Here is a 17491-nt window from a genome sequence, read left to right on the forward strand (position 1 = left end):
ATATGTTCTTAGATCTGCAGTCAACATTACAATTATTCGGATACTAAAAGAAGAGATGTTGAATGTACTTACTGCCAGACATCAAGTACAAGCCATTCGGATCAACAGCTAAACTTGTGACTGCATCCAAATGGGCTACCATGGAATGGATCAGTTTTCCTTTGCAATTAAAAACAAAATGTGTTTTATTTGTTTTCAGAAGGTAATGCATAAAAGAGGGTTAACAATGTTTATGTAATATGACATGTATGCTAAAAGTGTTGGATCAAGCACACTTGCTAACCCTTCCTATTTGGAAAGGAGAGTCCTCCCTCATCCCGGCTGCCTTTTTCAGCCGAGCCTACTTTCCCGCTACATTTTCAAAGTCATAAACATATGAAGCTGCCTTCACTGAGTCAGACCAATGGTCCATCTAGCTCAGTATTACCTACAGTGATTGACAGCAGCTCTTAAGGGCTTCAGGCAGGATTCTTTCCCAGCTCCACAAAGAGATGCCAGTGATCGCATCCTGGAACCTTCTGCATGCTCCACAGTCTGTGCCAATGCTCTATGAATTTTACCTTCACTGCATTTCCTGGAACCTATTTTGCCCAAGCTTTCAATAGCTGGAGCACAGGCTTTTTTTTCTGGATTAAAGCTGGAGGTACTCTTAACTCTTACACTCCAAAAAACATACATGTTGTACTGGACTAGAGGAGTGGGAGGCCACTGTCCTTGGGACTGCAAGATGACCTAGCCAGTACTGCCTCCCGGTGCCCTGCCTTCTCAATTGCTTACTCAATAAGGGACTGAAAAGCTCTTCCTTGGGAATGGCGTTGCTTCTGGGAATCCCCTGCAGCTGTCAGCTGTTACACAGGCTGGATCAGTGCATACTTCACAATGCTGTCACTGCCCATATATTAGTAGGACAGAAAATTAATGCTGTACAGAATGCTGTACAGAACTATCTTAGATAGCACAGGGTGGTGACTACATCAAACATAGTGAATTAGCTTTTCCAATGTTCCAATGGGAGCCAGCATGGTGTAGTGGTTAGAGTGCTGGACTAGGACTGGGGAGACCTGAGTTCAAATCTCCATTCAGCCATGATATTAGCTGGGTGACTCTGGGCCAGTCACTTCTCTCTCAGCCTAACCTACTTCACAGGGTTGTTGTGAGGAGAAACTCAAGTATGTAGTACACTGCTCTGGGCTCCTAGGAGGAAGAGCGGGATATAAATGTTTTAAAAAAATTAAGAATAAAAATAAAAAAATGTACACTTCAATCCCTCTTGCAGTAGACTGGAACACCCTGGCACATAGTTGAGGCATCACTGTCCTAAACAACATTGTCAATTTAGGTAAACTGCAGAAGGTTAATTCTCTTTCATGCTATATTATGAGGCCAGGACAAAGCACGTGCATAGCATATGTCAGTTATGAAGAACATATGCCCGTATATTTCACCATGTTCCCTTCAAAATAAATGGAATTGAGGGCTCAATCCTTGCCTATAATGCCTATATAGGAGCTGCTTCCATATATTAAAGGGGGGAAAGCAGAGATCTACACCCACACATAACTGACACAGTATGTATGTCTTTGTACCCTTCTACCTGTTCTCAAAGTGCAAAACAAAAAGCCACCTCAAGTTTAACTTCCTAGATCAAAGTAAACATTGCTCAAATCTCCCGAAAAGTGTGCAGCTCCTATGCATGCCAAGGTAATCTTGCTAAGTCAGAGCTCCTAAATCTCTTAGATATGAGTTCTTGCAAGCACACACTATGACCAAAAATAAAAAATAAAAAAAATTGAGCTATCCAGTAGCTCTGGTTGAGGAAAGTTCTCCATTAACTCTTACTAAACTACTTTGTCAGCAAGCTGTGCAGGAGACACTTGGACTGAAAGTTACGGAGCTGAAAAATAGAGCTGAAAAACACCGTGATCTACTGTCTAGCATGGGGATATTTTGTGTTGCAAATGCTTTTGCTTTAAACACACATTAAAGATACAAACAGAGTGACCGCTACTATAAAAATAACAGCTGTTATTTGCTTGTCTTCTTTCATTATAGGTAAAAGTAATGGAGACTAGAGTGTGGGGCTTTAAGATCAAGCATAAAGGAGCCCAAGGATTGCTTTTGTGTATTTTCAGAAAGATGCAGACAAAATAGTGTCCATAGCCCTTGACAGCAAGCCCATCTTGTGCAGTATGGAAGATCCAGATACATAAATTAGCTCTTCCCATCACTTCATTAATTCTGTTTTTGGATTATCTACTTTTCACAAAGACAGTATCAGTAATTTGCTAGATGAGATGGTAAAGCCTTAATTCCTTTGCATGGCCAATAGACATTTATTCCTACTTATGTAATTTACTTTTCGGAGAACTTTCAAAGCTCTGTTTCAAAGTTTACTTCTAAATGGTTAGACATTTAAGACTATTGCAATCAGTTTCAGCAATAGATTTTTGTTTTTTTAATATGATGAAACTAGGGGGAAAGAGGATTCTTACCTGTGTTATTGTCATAGAATTTGATGTGTCTATCCTCATGAGCGGTGATACTAATCGGAAGAGTTGGATGGCTGATTACTTTGTTTATCTGGCAAGAAGAGCTAACCGCTAGGGGAAAAACCACACACAGAGTTAATGAAAAGCTATGCAAAGTCACATGAACTCCTGAAAGACGAATGGCTTGACCTAGCAGATCAGTCTGGTGTAATACCATTTTCACACTCATACTCACAGTGAGTGTGAAACGATGATGTATTTGATGTCTGTGACTGCTTTTAAAAAAAACACTAAGGCCTTATCTGTTCAGGCTTTTACCCCTTAGGGCAGGGTTTCTCAACGTGTGGGTCCCCAGATGTTACTGGACTTCAACTCCCATAATCCCCAGCCCCAGTGGCCTTTGGTTGAGAATTATGGGAGTTGAAGTCCAATTACATCTGGGGACCCACACGTTGAGAATCCCTGCCTTAGGGGCTGCCAGGTTTCTCAGGTCTCCTGCTATCCAGTCTTTTGGATGACTGTTGCTTTTTTGTTTTAACTGATTTTAACATTTTAATGTGATTTTTATGGAGTTTTATTTTATTTTAATATTTGTAAACCACCTTGGGTTGAGTTTCATGAAGGGTGATATAGAAATTGAACTATAAATAAAAATTTCAAGATCCAAAACACCACGTTCAGATTACTCAGAACAGCTGCACCTCATTTTGCTCATTCAGTATATTAGATGACTGAAACTACCATCCTCCTCAAAAAACCACCACAACAAAAAACCAACCACCTCTTAATTTAGTTAACCGTACAGCCTCTGAGAGGACAGTGAAGAACTTATTTGTAACGTATCTCTGCCAGACAGGAAAGTTCTTGTGCCATAACATTTTGCATCCATTTGTTCATTTATTTGATACCCATCAAATCCTGACAGACTGCAGAGTGGAAGAAGTGGGTTAGTGGAAATTCAAAGGCTGACATCCTGGCCACGACAACACATTCCAAAAAGTGTTCCGCATGCTCTACTGGGGAGGGGTGATTTTTGAAGATCTCTTCTTCCCTCTGCAACCCCCAGTATCTCCTGAAAATATGGCCCTGACCTTTACAACCATATTTTCAGGAGGCACAGTGGAGAAAGAGGAGATTGGTAAAATCATCCCTCCCTGCTGTATGTGTGAAACAACTTTTGGCATACACAATTATAGAGAATATATTATAGCCTATGTCTAGGCTAAAATGTTTTGTCTGGCCAAAATGTCCAGGAAGTGTATGGGGACAGATGGGGTGGGGGTAAAATGAGGAACAGGAAGGCTAAAGGCGCTTGGTGCTTTATTTCCACATTGTTGACTCTTCAGAGGTGCTCCCTCTGCCTATATTAAATGACCCCTATGACTAGATGATCAGCTAAATATGAACTGTAGGCAACAGCCTACAACACAGAACTTGGCACAAATATCTGTATTAGATAGGTTATATGCAAGAACATCTTGATGAATTAATTTTCAGTCACTGGCCTACACAATGAGGAAAATTACTCAAAATAGTCCCATCGAAATTAAAAGGGGCAAGTGAGGCTTTGCCTTGGTGTGTTTAGGTCAGGCATGTTGATCCTTCCTAAACTGTATCACTATGTAGCTGGGAACATTCAGCCCAGAGAAATCTGAAACAATTATTCTTATCTCTTTAAATTTTATTCAAGATGACAGAAGTAGGGACAGCAGACATGCAAGTGATATGTGCTTCTTCCAAGGGACCTACCACACCTCACCTGTGATGACATCTATAACCCCCAAACAATCCCTAGGGTTCATAGATAGGTATCACCATGGGCAAGAGAGGCAAACCCTATTTTGGATGACATTGCAGGGAGCATGAGGATGTGTCTGTTCCTAGCTTCACTATAATTTCTGGTCTTAGTCTGGATTGAGTTAGTGAAGCAGTACGTCCTAGAAACAACAAACATAACCTCTTAAATACTGTCACCCCAGACCCATTTTGGATACATACTAGTATCTATGTTGGACTCTAAGGTAAGAATTCGTTGTCTTGTTTCCATGTTATAAATGCTTGTGTGTCCACTATTAAATGAAGCTACCATGTGGCTTGGGTCACTGCTCACAAGGTCCACAGAAGATGGAATCCCCATCTCTATAAAAAAGAATATTGTCAATATTGTCATATTGTATTCTTCAACAAATGAAGTAGAAAGTACAGTACAATAATGATTTTTATACTTAGGGAAACATCTTGCTCAAATTAATTGTAATAGCTTTAGAAACTGTATGTTTTCCCAAAAGCTTCAGTGAAATGTATCTACTACTATTAAACAGTATGCTAAGAGACAAAAAGCCATCTGAATTAAGTTATAATTAATAGCAGAACATGGTAATACTAATAGTTAAAAAATTAGAAGTACTAATAGTTCATAACAGATAATGCTTCTACGAAGGGTTCTAAAAGCCAGAAGTTTATTCCATACCTTGATTATCATTAAATATATTCAGAGCCGGAGAGATCTCCAAAGCTTTCCATAAACGTATAGTGCCATCTGCTGAACAGGAGAGCAAGCGCTGGTGTGTTCCACTGTAAACTAAGCCCCACACTGCATCTGTGTGGCCTACAAATGCACCTCTTAAAACTGAAGGATCTGTGAATGAATTACACATTTAAAGATGAAATTGAGGTTTAACCCCAAACAATGCCACAGTATTTTGTTTTTAAAAAAACTTTATTAGGCTCAACTAAGATGCCACAAAGTAATGAGCAAGCTTTCGAGTTCTCCAGAGCTCCTAATCATTCTGTCTGGATGTTAAGCATAACTGAGTGTGGGGGAAGAGTTAAGAAAATCTGGGTATGGCACAAAAGACCCAAAGTCTGCAGTTTATGAGACAGAGTGCAGAAAGAGCAGACATAATTGAAGTAGCCTCATTAGATGCTTTACAGGCAACTAAGGCTAGTGGGACAATGAAACAAGAATGACTGTTCCCCCGTTTTCGAGAATATAAAATCTAGCAGTTATTCAGATCTATGTCCAGCACGAAACTGGAACACATGGGTTCCTTGTAAAACAGAAACATGCTAGTCTCCAGAAAAGCTTGAGATTAATTTTATATGGTGTACAGCCAAATTGGATGACATTACCTAATGGCTGGAGAGCATGTAGCAGCCCACCCCCCCACAATAAGTCCTATCATCAGGTTACAGAAAATGTTTCCCACCGCTTTCAAGATCCTCTTCTGGATGGCTAAAAATGATTCCTCAAATACAAACAAAGAATAATAGGCAGGTTGGTCCATTAGAAAATTTCTAATAAGCCAACACTACCACCTAATAAGACATGTACTATGACTTCTTAAATTCTTAGGCTCCTAATTAAACTTCATAATGTTCCAAATTGTCATTTCAATTTGTTTGCTTTTAAAGACTCTGATCTGCCTGAAATGCAAAATTCTTGACTGATTGCCAACTCATCCTCTCTCCAAATCTATCAACATATCAAGACCTCCTTGTTCCACATCTTTTTCATATTTATAGACTCCCAACCAATCTAACGTTGCTCCCAGACAACATAAGGACCTCACAGAATCTCTTATTCCTGACTCATGTGATTCATGCTACACTTTGTTCCTCAATATTATCTATTTTCCCTCATTTCAAATTAAGATCCATCTGTGTTCAAACTGTCATATACTTCTAATGAACAAAATCCAAATCTGTTAAAATAATAGACATTCACCATATGAATCATAGGGGTCAACATTTGGGTTCGTAGTATTCCAGCCTTGGATGAGGCCATCCGTTCCCCCACTGTAACACTGCTCACCACTGCTACTCATTACCACACATAGCACTGGACTGCTGCAGAGAAAGCATGTCAAGACATCAGTTTATTTTTAGTGCCAGCTTGCACTCCAATTTGGTCAACATCACACAAGCACATGCATGCATACAAGTGAGATGTACAGACTGTACTTCATTTCTTAGAAATGAAGGGCTGGTTCTGGATACCAAAATGCACTCTGGCTCTCTGTTTCCTTCTTTTGGACATTACTGTTAATGTAGGTTTAAGACAGCACTCTTAAACCTACTTCCTCGTAACTACTGGGAGCAGCTACACTCTTTATTTCAGAGGCCACAATCTTAGAGTAATCTAAGCCTCATATAAACAGGTTGCTTACCTGTAACAGATGATCTGGAGGTAATCTGTTGCATTCATAAGGAATGGGTTCCTTATGAATGATAAGGAATCATGGAGCATGTTGAAAACCAGAGGCATGAGCCCTCTGGGTCGATATAGAAGACTCACCAAGCATTGGTGACCTCCATTGTAATGTCGAGGGTCGGACAAATAAAGGCAAAGGTCTTGTCAGAGTTGCTCGATCTACAGTTTGGGGATTTAAAAGGTCATTTGGGCTCGTGGATGCAGATACCAGATGTAGCGGCCTCAGTACTGGAGTCCTCTGTATCGAAGCCATCAGTATCAGTGACATCGAAGGAGTCTTCGGAACTGGTTGCAACGAGTGCTCCGTCATTTGCTCCACTTTGACTCCCGAGAAACCCTGAAACGTCGAGCCCGACGGTGTGGTATCAGTCGAGTCCAGCAACACCAACAAATCTGTCCTCATCTTAGGATCGTGCGATCCTTGCGTGTGTGCTGCCGTTTCTCCGAAATCTAAAAAAATCCTCAGTCTGATACTCCACCTGTGGGGTCATCACAGGAGACATAAAGGAGTATGGGCAGGTGTAAGTTGCATTGCACTACAATGCCAACTTCCTGCTCCGGATTTCGTTAGATCTTGCAGCCCCGTCGTTACCGACATCGACATGGACATCGTAGGGGGTTCCGTGCTCTCGGCGGGCGGCATCGGCCGCTCGGCCTCGATCGCCTTCAATACCGACATAGATATCGATGCTGCTACTGGATGATCTCCCTCCGAGTCCATCTTCAAAACCCATGGGGATGGAGTCATTTTCATCGCGGATTCCCACTCTGAATCTGACTGCAAGTTAGTCGGAGAAGGGGTTCCCTCTCGGTTCTTGGACTTTTTCTTCCGCTTTCTGGGCGGGGAGGCGTCCACGTCTCCTTTTGAAGATGAGACACGCTTGTGCTTCTTGTGGTAGTGTCGCCACTTGTCCACCTCCTCTGGCCACTTAAAGTCTTGCACAATGGCAGCTTTCGACTGCTGGCCAGCAGAGTCCACCAGAGGTGCTGTGGGTTTCAATATTGAGGCCGAAATCAAGGGAATCGATATTGCGGGCCCCGACGTCGAAGTTCCCGATGGCGAGGGTCTCGGTGTCGGAGGGCGAAGTACATCATCATAAAGGGCCGCTCGCAAGTGGAGCGCCCGATTCTTCAGCGTTTGTTTGGAGAAAGAAGAACATATCTTACATGTTGTCGTATTATGTTGCTCCCCCAAACACAGTAAACAAGCATCGTGAGTGTCCATTGATTGTAGCTTTGTGCGGCACTCAGAGCAACGCTTAAAGGTAGTCTTTGGCTTAGCGGTGGCAGCCATTGCCCTGAGGGGCAGACAACAATCGTTTATAAGTCCAAAGGATCCTCAAAGCCAATTCCTATATCCAATCCAAAGTCAAGTCCAAAACCTTCATCGTCGTCCGGTCCTAGTCGTTTTTACCAAGTTTTCAAAAAGTAATTCCGAGGAGCTATACAATCCGAGGTGTTGACGCAACAGCGGTCAAACAGAAACTGACTGAAGCGCGCCCAAACTGCCTGGGATAAACGGATGCACAGTCACGTGTGTGGCAGTTTGGGCCAGCGTGAGGAGATCAATCCGTGAGGTTCCTGCGCAGGCGCAGAACCCATTTCTTATGAATGCAACGGATTACACTCCAGATCATTATTTTTCTCCCACATCCATGTGGATGCCAAATAATTCAGCTGCTTCTTTCCCATGAACATCATGCTTCTGTAAGGACTAAAACTTTTGCCTGGGCTCCTGTCACTTTGGCATCCTCACTCTCAACCAATTCAGAATCTCTCTCTCTCTCTCTCTGACACCTATGCCATCATCCCTCTTTGTAGTTCCACTTTAGCTTTCTCTCATCCAAAGCAGCATCTCAACAGACTCGCCATCCTCCTTTATGTTCCTTGTGAGCCACATCTTCAACAAAGCCTATCCTGAAACACCCTAGCCTCACCTTAGCTGCTTCTCCACTTTCTCAATGTCCCCCTTCCCACTCCCCATTCCTAGTACTAATATCTTAGCCCCAGACCCCTGCCCATTCCAGCTCTGACTACTGAAGACAGCAAGCTCTCTTGCAAGGAAGTGTTATCTCTTGTCTTCTGCATGCCACACAGTGACATACTAACAATGCACATGCTTCAGAGAAAGTTAGCAGTAGCAATAGAGATTAGCAATCTGCACTGCAGTTCATCTTGTGGTGAGGTAGACTGCAGCACTGCATAGCCAAAGTACAGCTTTTATCACACTACTTTTACTCCCTTCCGGAAGAAGCAACTCAGCAGCGAACTAGATGTGTGGTGAGCTGAGCTCCAGCCACAGGGTGAAGCAATATCACAACTGCTTCATGGATTGAGTCAACGCAGAGATTAGCTCATAAAAAGGGTTGCATCAAGCACTAACACCATATTCTCCAGTAATAGTAACAGGTTGCCTCTCTTCCTGGATATTTACTTACTTATGTGCCCTGAAAGTATATATGGGTTCAACATCAAGGGAAGCACTCCTAAATAAACAAAAAACGCAGAATAGCAATTTCAAAGATTCATAAGACACAAACCATTGAACAATATTTATCAAACATTCAAAAATTAACTCTCAAGTTGCCTTACAGCTGCAGAAAGCATTGTATACACTCTTGTAGTTGCAGAAAGCATTAATAAACACACCCCAAGTCTACTACTTATATATCAGTTACTATGCCTTCCCCTAGCTTTCTTTCATGTGGTCAGGGCAGGGATTTTTGTTTTGCAAAGCATCTTTTGGGTCTTAATTTTCAGCCAAATCAAGATCACCATAGTATGCAAAGGATAAGGAATTACTGCCAAAAAATAAGCACTCTGAAATAATCAATAGTGAGTGCTCACAAAATTAATTCCAAAGACCATCAATAACCAATTGCTAGACGCTGCTGTTTAGGAAGAAAGAACATATGGCTGATGAACACTCTCCAACAAGTTATGAGAAATTCTACCAAGGGATTCTTTTTAAAGTTGCTATAAATACTAACTGATGACTCCCAAGGTGCCTAAAGAGCAATACTACCAAAGGCTAAGACCCCTTAGAACAGGGGTGGGGAACCTTGGCCCTCCAGTTGTTGTTGAACTACAACTCCCATCATCCCCAACCACAATTATTGTGGCTCAGTGGCCTTTTCATTTGCCTCTGTATGAACATGCATGTTACAGGTTGTAACATAGGTGCCTTTTGTGCAAATGGAAGTCATTTCTGTCATATTAGGAGATTTTTGCTCATCTCCCTGGAGCCCTCCAAACTCCATACAATCCTGTTCCAGAGTGTCTCCCGACTTTCAGGAGCAGAATTGCCGGGGGGGGGGGGGGGGGCTCACTTGCATGTACTTCCTTCCACCAGCACTCCTTAGTACATAACCCTATAAAACTGCTTTAATTTAGAAAGCTGCAAACTCTTAGTTGGAATCAACTGGCATACATTCTGGAAGAAAACCAATGGAATAATAAAGATCATCCCATTACTCTATCTGAGATATTAAATCAGGTCTGAAGTATCCAATCTATTGTTGTTACGTTTCTCCAAATCCATACAGTAAAAGCTTTAACTCCGTATATCTTGATGAATCATGACCTTACTTTTTTGCTGGAGACGTTTTTTGTAAGTTCCACATTTTTAATGTATGGTCCTCTGATGCTGTAATTAACACTGGTTCAACTGGATGGAAAGCCAGCCCTCTTATTCCATCAAAATGGCTCCTTAAAGTAAACTTGGGATTCCATGTCTTCCTCAGGGCATCTTTATTGTTTGCTATCTGTTTTAACAAAAATAAAACCTACAGTTTAGACAGGGTGAAGGGGAAAATATCAGTTCAATACACTTTATATGCACAATGTTCCTGCTTTCAAATGCTAAAACAATTGTTTGTCGGAAGAGGAAACAATTTAAAATGGGAATGTGATTTTTCTTCATTCCCTGATGCTATTTTCAAAATTAAAATAACTCATCAAAAGAAAATAAGATGCTCACAAGAGCCGTACAACCTCACTCCAGCATTTTAGCAGTGCAGTGTGCACAGCTGGAGATACAACCTTAAGTCAAAAAAATTTCTCTATTTCACAATATTTAACATGCCTTTGGAATAGTTTGAAAGCTATAGATATGGCTTCTAGCTCTGACCAAAATTCTCCTCTCTTACTGGTTCTCTTCTCTCAGAAATTTCCCCATTGTGCTAAATGCTTATTTTTGTGTTCATTTCTATGTAAGACTGTGTATGTTCTTGATGATGACATACTGGCTGTCAGTAATGCAATCTGATCATTGCCTACATAATATCAAGTAACAGATATGACAATTTAATAGGGTCACTGAGAACAACCATATTAATAGGTCTGGCATGAGAGAGAGAATTCTGTCTCTTCCACTTCAGAGTGAATAGCATTCCTTCAACTAAAACAGCTGAATTGCAGAGTCAGCTCTGCCTGTAGATGGCACTGTGTGCAGTGCAAGTCTATTTCAAGTTACATCCTTTTCCCACACTGTGAGTCGGTTCTCACATACACTTTAACTGCAGCTAAAGCTGCCAGAGCTTTTGACTGTAGTACGACCGAATGCACAAAACCCCTGTTAAGCCTGAAAAAAACTCTTTCAGGTCGCCCCAACAAACTCCAATTGGGACCTGAGGTTTTCTCAATGGTTTGCTGCCAATAAATGCGGTTTTTCCGCCAAAGTATTATGCCCAAAGGCAGACTTTTCCCTAATTTAAGCGCCTTTGTCTGACAGCAATAACCTCTTGGAGATACAGCCCTGCCCCCCACATCCTTCCTTCTCTCCCCTGTTCTGCCTGGCAACAGCGACCTTTGCTGTGAGATTTAAAGAGACACAACCCTCCTAATTATTCCTGCTGCAAGGTGCTGTAAAGTATTTTGTTTCTCAGTAAAGTAAAATCATTCTTTCTATATCCATTGTGTACACACACACCCCTCTAAAAGCAAGCTACACTTCAACAGCTGCAATCCTATGCACTCTTACTTAAGAGGAAGCCCAGTGAACTAAATCATTTACTTCTGAATAATCCCAACAAGCGGGCAAACTGTTCTCAAAACTCAGAAAAACAGCTACTATTTCATGGCCCGGATGGTCGCACTCCCTATCTCTGCCTTCCTTGACACAGCCACAGCCTGTTTTGAATCTTATTTTGATATTTCAGGTTTAACATGTTTATGTGTGTCATGAAATAGTAGCTGTTTTTCTGAGTTTTGAGAACAGTTTGTAGGCTTGCTGGGATTACTCAGAAGTAAATGATTTAGTTCAGTGGGTTTCCTCTTAAGTAAGAACAACAGTTTTCTCTCCCTGCCTTGGACTGCTCCATTGCACATAGCCAGGAGCAGAGTGAGGGTTAAGCTGTCATCTGCCCAAAGGGTTAAGCTGTCATCTGCCCAAGGAAGCTAGCGGAACACAAAGGACATGGCCCCTTTGAGATTGTGGCCAATCGCAGCCACTTTGCGGATGTGGTGATGCTTTGCTCACAGCCAGACTGCGGAGCTTGACAGGACATCCGGAAACTGGAGTTTTGCTGGCCACAGTTAGTTGTATGTCTGCGGTGCAAATTGGAGTTTGGAATTTTAACTCCGGTTAGTGTTAACTGCAGTTAAGTGTACATGTGAACTGGTGCTCAGTTTGCAAAGAGGAGAGGAGTTATCTGCAACCATTCCGTGGCTCCTGCACTGCTGCTTAATTTTTTCTTGAAACAGAATTGCAAAAGAAGGAACAAAGCAAGTCTGGAAGGAAGAAAGATGGGAAAGATATTAATGAAAAGGAGGAAAGAGAAAGAAAAAGGTGGGCAAGCGAGAAAAGGGAGATCATGTAAGCAACAGGATGGGGGTGGGATGCTTTCACAAGCATTATGATTGTGTTAGAGAAAGCTGTATGTGAATGCTACTAATAATGTTATGCTTTATAATCTTTATGGTACTTGTCTTCTCAAAAATCCTGTAAGGCAAATCACTACTGTATTTACCTGAATCCAAGACTAGTTTTTGCCGACATTTTTTGATAATAGAAATCAGGAAGTCATATTAAACTCAGAGTCCTGTTCTTTTCGAGTAAATTCAGGTATAACCTGTATTTAACTTCTGTTTTTTAAGGGGGTAATCTCAAATTCAGAGTCATCTTCAATCGGGTAAATACAGGTATTATTCCCAGCTTACAGATGGAAGGCAACTATGAAATAGCACTTACATCATATGTCAGTGAATCTGCCTCATTGGCTACTGTAAGGCCTGCCAATTCGCCAAGGCCAAGCTCATTTTCAAGAGCCTCATCTGCTCCCATGATGAAAGATTTTCCAGATGAAGGAGGGAATGTTAAAGCTTCCACTGAAAAAAAGAAAATACAAATAATGTTTCCATAACAAGTTGTTCTGGTAAAAACTCATCTGCCTACTTTGCTTTTACTATAATCTTAATTGATAATTACCATCCTCACATGTTAGCCCACTTCAGGCTTAAACGTTCACACATCCACCATTTTGAATTGGGGTGGGTGATATCACAAAACTACACTGTTGCGCCATCCCTATGTGTCCCCTACACCTATAACAAATTTGGTTCAAATCGGTTAGATGGTTTACTGTTGACATGTCCACCATCTTGAATCAGACATATTCACTAACTATGTCACTGAGGTGTTCCTACAGCTGTAGCAAATTTGGTTCAAATCGGTTAGGCAGTCTGCAAGTTAGTCACTTGACCACAAAAGCTTACGCATCTGCCATCTTGAACTGGGGTGGATGACATCACAAACTACACCATTGTGTCCCTACAACTGTACCCAATTTGGTATATATTGGTCCAGGCATTGAAAATTTGATGGGACACACACACACACACACACACACACACACACACAGTCAAGGTGATCTCATGAATTTACTTTCCTTAAGGGAAGTAGGCCAAAAACTGTTTATATGAACATCCTTTACACAATATTTCTGATAACACAACATAGTAACCTCATAAAAACCATTTATGAAGCAGCAGCAATATAGGATCTGGAACTTGCCAAAAACAGAGTTTGGAAATATACATCCTTTGGAAGCTACATCCCTCATAGTTGTACATCACTGGTTTGAACAAGAGAGACAGCAGTGCAGAACTCCCAGCAAAAATATGGATCCAGAGATCCTCAGGGCCCATGTATTCATTAAGTTCTGAAGAGGTCTTGACCAGTAGTAATCCCAGTCTCTTAAATACTCATCTCTCACTCCCCTGCTTATCAACATTAGCTGCAAGATATGATACTGAGTTTGTGGAAATAAACATGCAATTTAGAAAGTGTCTAAATCTACAAGTCATTTGACGTGGTCTCTGACTTTTACACAAATGGGCACTTAACAAGCAAGCACCCAAGGAAGAAGGAAGAACATAAGCAACATATAGTATGCCAAGAAAAAAAATAATTCAGAAACAACAGATCAACTGAAAATTGATTGCAGGACACTCCTGCCAAATACAGCATCATTCTGTGCCCTGGTATCAATGGCTTTGATGCTTTGGAACACACTCCCTGCTGAAATAAGAGCTTCCCCATCTCTGACCATTTTAAAAAAATATTTAGAGACACATTTGTTCTCCCAGGCTTTTAATTAAATACCATTTTAATAGTTTTAACTTCATTTTAAAACATTGTTTTAAGGTTTTAAATTCTTATAATATTTTAGCTTTTTGTTGTCATTTATTTTAACCAATGTTATAATTTGTCTTTTATTTGTTTTAACTAATGTTTTAACTTTTTGTTTTTGTTGTAAACTGCCCAGAGACGTACGTTTTGGGTGGTATAAAAATATGTGAAAACAAACAAACAAACAAACAAACAAACAAACAAACAAACAAACAAATAACATATAAATGAGTGGGGCGAAGCCCAGGTAGCTGCCTGACATATAGTGTCCAGCGGGACCGCACAATCAAAGGCCACAGAGGTAGCCACCGACCTAACTGAGTGTACCTTAACGGTTGCAGGCAACTGCTTGTGAGCTAACTGATAACAGAGTTCAACTGTGGAAACTATCCACCCAGACATGAACTGGGCCAAAACCTGAAGACCTTTATGCAGCCCAAAGAGAACAAACAAGGAAGGAGTTTTCCTCCATTCAGCAGATCTCTGGCTATAGGACAAAGCCCTTTGAACGTCTAAAGGGTGGAGGCGTCACTCTGCATCCGAGGAAGGATTCGGAAAACACACAGGCAGAGTGAGCGGGGCTGAACAGTGAAACATGGACACCACCTTGGGCAGAAACTGGACATTTGGCATGAGTACAACCTTGTCCTTATGAAACTGAAGGTATGGTTGGTCAACCCTCAGGGCCCTCAACTCACTTACCTCCTGGAAGAGGTAATGGACACCAAAAAGGCGGCCTTCTAGGTGAGGAGATGTATGTCAATTGAAGCCAAATGCTCAAACGGTGGTAGAAGCAGACCAACCAACACCACCGATAGATCCCAAGCTGGTGACATGACCAGATCATCTGGGAACATGTGCGTTAAACCTTTCAGATAACTCTTTACCAGCAGGTCTTTAAACCAAGAAGCCCGGTCTGCTGTCCAGGATGGTGACCTTCTCTATTGCGTCCTTGTCCAGGAGAGCAGCGACCTCTTGATCCAACTCCGGGGTGCAAGGAATCACTACTATCCCGGATACCAGCTGAGTATCGCAGAACTCCAGGGCATAGCCCAAACGTACAATTGTAAGGACCCACTGGTCCGTAGTCACCTTGTCTGAACTCGCCGAGAATGGGGCCAGGGGAGTCCTGAAGCACCCCAAGTCACTGCTTCTTTGGGGGAACATTTGGGCACTGCTTTTGAAAGGCCGGCTTACTGGGCTGTTCTCCCGACTTGTATTTTGCCCAGAACTTGTTCCCACGAAAGGACCTTTCCGAAGGTGACTGTTGTTGGGAAGGGGCCCTTTGTATCTGATAAGGCGACCACCTTGCGGTCTTCTGTGGTTTTGAGGTCAGTGACACATATAACATTGAACGTGCTGTAGGCAACTTTTGAACTTTTTGGAGTGTATCATCTGTTTGCACCAAAGAGAGACTAGAGCCCTCAAAGGGCTGGTCCTTGACCCTAGCACGGGCCAGATGAACATAGTCAGGTGTGTCATCTGACCGCCACCGATGTGGCCATCATCTTAGCTGCGCACTCAGCTGAATATTGGACTGAATAAAGTTCCCGTTTTGCTACTTGAATGGCTTCACGAAAAAAATGCTTTTGCAGGATCCCTCTTATCCTGTGGGAGGAGATCCAGGAAAGGAGCCACCTTCTCCCACAGAAAGTGGTTATATCTAGTATTATAAGCTTGATAATTGGCTACCCTCAAGTGGAGGGCTAAGGCCGAATAAAGCCTCCTCCCAAAGGAGTCCAATTTTCTTCCTCCTTTGTTGCTTGGCGACGATTGGCTGTGGCCTCTGGTCCTCTGCAAGGACGCCTCCATAACAATCGAATTCTAGGTGGGCAGTCTCATCCTGTAGCTGCACTCTGTAGATGCTTGTTAGGCTGAGAAAGTATTGTAGGTTTCTTCCAGTGTGCTCGCGTGACCTTCAGCAATGCCGAATTCAAGGGCAAGGTGGCTGGTACCTTGGCCTCCAATTCGATCAGGCTAAATAACGGGTCCAGTTCTCCCTTCTGCCAGTTACCAAGGTTCACGCACAAGGCTGAGGCCATTCAGGCCACATAAGCAGAGTATAGTTTGAGGTCCTCTGATAGGGAGACTGGTTTTGAGTTGGATTGTAAGTCGAGCAGGGACGAACCCAGAGTAACAACTTCCGAGTCCTGGGAGCTAGCATCACTCTCATATTTGGGCTCCTGGGGAGCCAAAGGAGTCTTGTGCCACGGGCGCCGAACCAAGGGGGAGCCTTTGGTTTGCTACTTGGAATGTCCAGTACCCACATTGAAAGTTCTGCCAGCAATTCACGGGTAGGTGTGGTAGCCTGGGTCATCACTGGAACCAAAGAGGGCAGTTTGGGGTGAGTGTTGTGGCGAGTGGGAACACGGCCTCTCTTCCAAGTGTGAGGGGGGCTCACGCCAACCCCTAATTACTGCAGCCCTCCCAAAGGTGGATCCCTCCAAATAACGGGACCCATAATGGGGTCGATTATAGGCAGAGTAGTCAGATCGATAATCCACCTGGTATCGATCGCACAATCCAGAGTCCCGGCACCACATGTCATAAGAAGACTCAGCTTCCACCAAAGGAGATTGGTACTCTGGTGTCTGGTATCAATCCAGGTATGAATGATCACAACGGTCCCAGGATCAATCCTGTCTATAAGTCGAGGAGAGTTCTTCCACGTCCTAATGAGCACCTTGGTCTCTAGGAGGGAGAGCTTCTTGGTGTCTCCGAGGGGGCGACTGACGCCTAGGCAGCAACTATGCGTCTTCTGCTGGTTTGCCCTGCTAACTTGGCAAAGAGGCACCTTTTAACGTGGTGATTCTCTTTATTTAGCAGGGGGAGAGTATCTGGCCCTATCGACCCCCAGCACAGTACCTCCAGTGACTGTTGCTGGTGTCTGACTTATGTTTCTTTTTAGATTATGAGCCCTTTGGGGACAGGGAGCCATCTTATTTATTTATTATTTCTATGTGTAAACCGCCCTGAGCCATTTTTGGAAGGGCGGTATAGAAATCAAATGAATGAATGAATGAATGAATGAATAGGCTTCCGCCTCCGACGAAGCATATTCGGGTTCATCAGTCACCACCGATCCTCTACTTGATCTCGCCCGATCGGGGGCCAAGTCCACTGACTTCACAGCCATGAGTGAGCTAGGTCACACCGACA

At 42.6% G+C, this 17491-nt stretch overlaps 1 protein-coding gene across 6 annotated transcripts in view; it reads right to left on the minus strand.

Annotated features, from left to right (window-relative positions):
• Positions 1 to 17491, minus strand: part of STRN (striatin) — a 79956-nt gene that overhangs the window by 11601 nt on the left and 50864 nt on the right. For all 6 annotated transcript variants that reach the window (XR_008317831.1, XR_008317832.1, XM_053303205.1 and 3 more), the window contains 8 exons: positions 12893 to 13029; positions 10291 to 10466; positions 9141 to 9188; positions 6217 to 6338; positions 4960 to 5127; positions 4488 to 4628; positions 2493 to 2600; positions 73 to 159 (listed from right to left, as the gene is read on the minus strand). Coding sequence is in view for 4 of the 6 variants with exons in the window: in XM_053303205.1 (XP_053159180.1) it covers positions 73 to 159; positions 2493 to 2600; positions 4488 to 4628; positions 4960 to 5127; positions 6217 to 6338; positions 9141 to 9188; positions 10291 to 10466; positions 12893 to 13029 (987 nt within the window). In the remaining 2 variants the exon portion in view is untranslated. The remainder of the gene's footprint in view (positions 1 to 72; positions 160 to 2492; positions 2601 to 4487; positions 4629 to 4959; positions 5128 to 6216; positions 6339 to 9140; positions 9189 to 10290; positions 10467 to 12892; positions 13030 to 17491) is intronic.

Source organism: Hemicordylus capensis, chromosome 1 (assembly GCF_027244095.1).
Source record: "Hemicordylus capensis ecotype Gifberg chromosome 1, rHemCap1.1.pri, whole genome shotgun sequence".
Lineage (NCBI taxonomy): Eukaryota > Metazoa > Chordata > Lepidosauria > Squamata > Cordylidae > Hemicordylus > Hemicordylus capensis.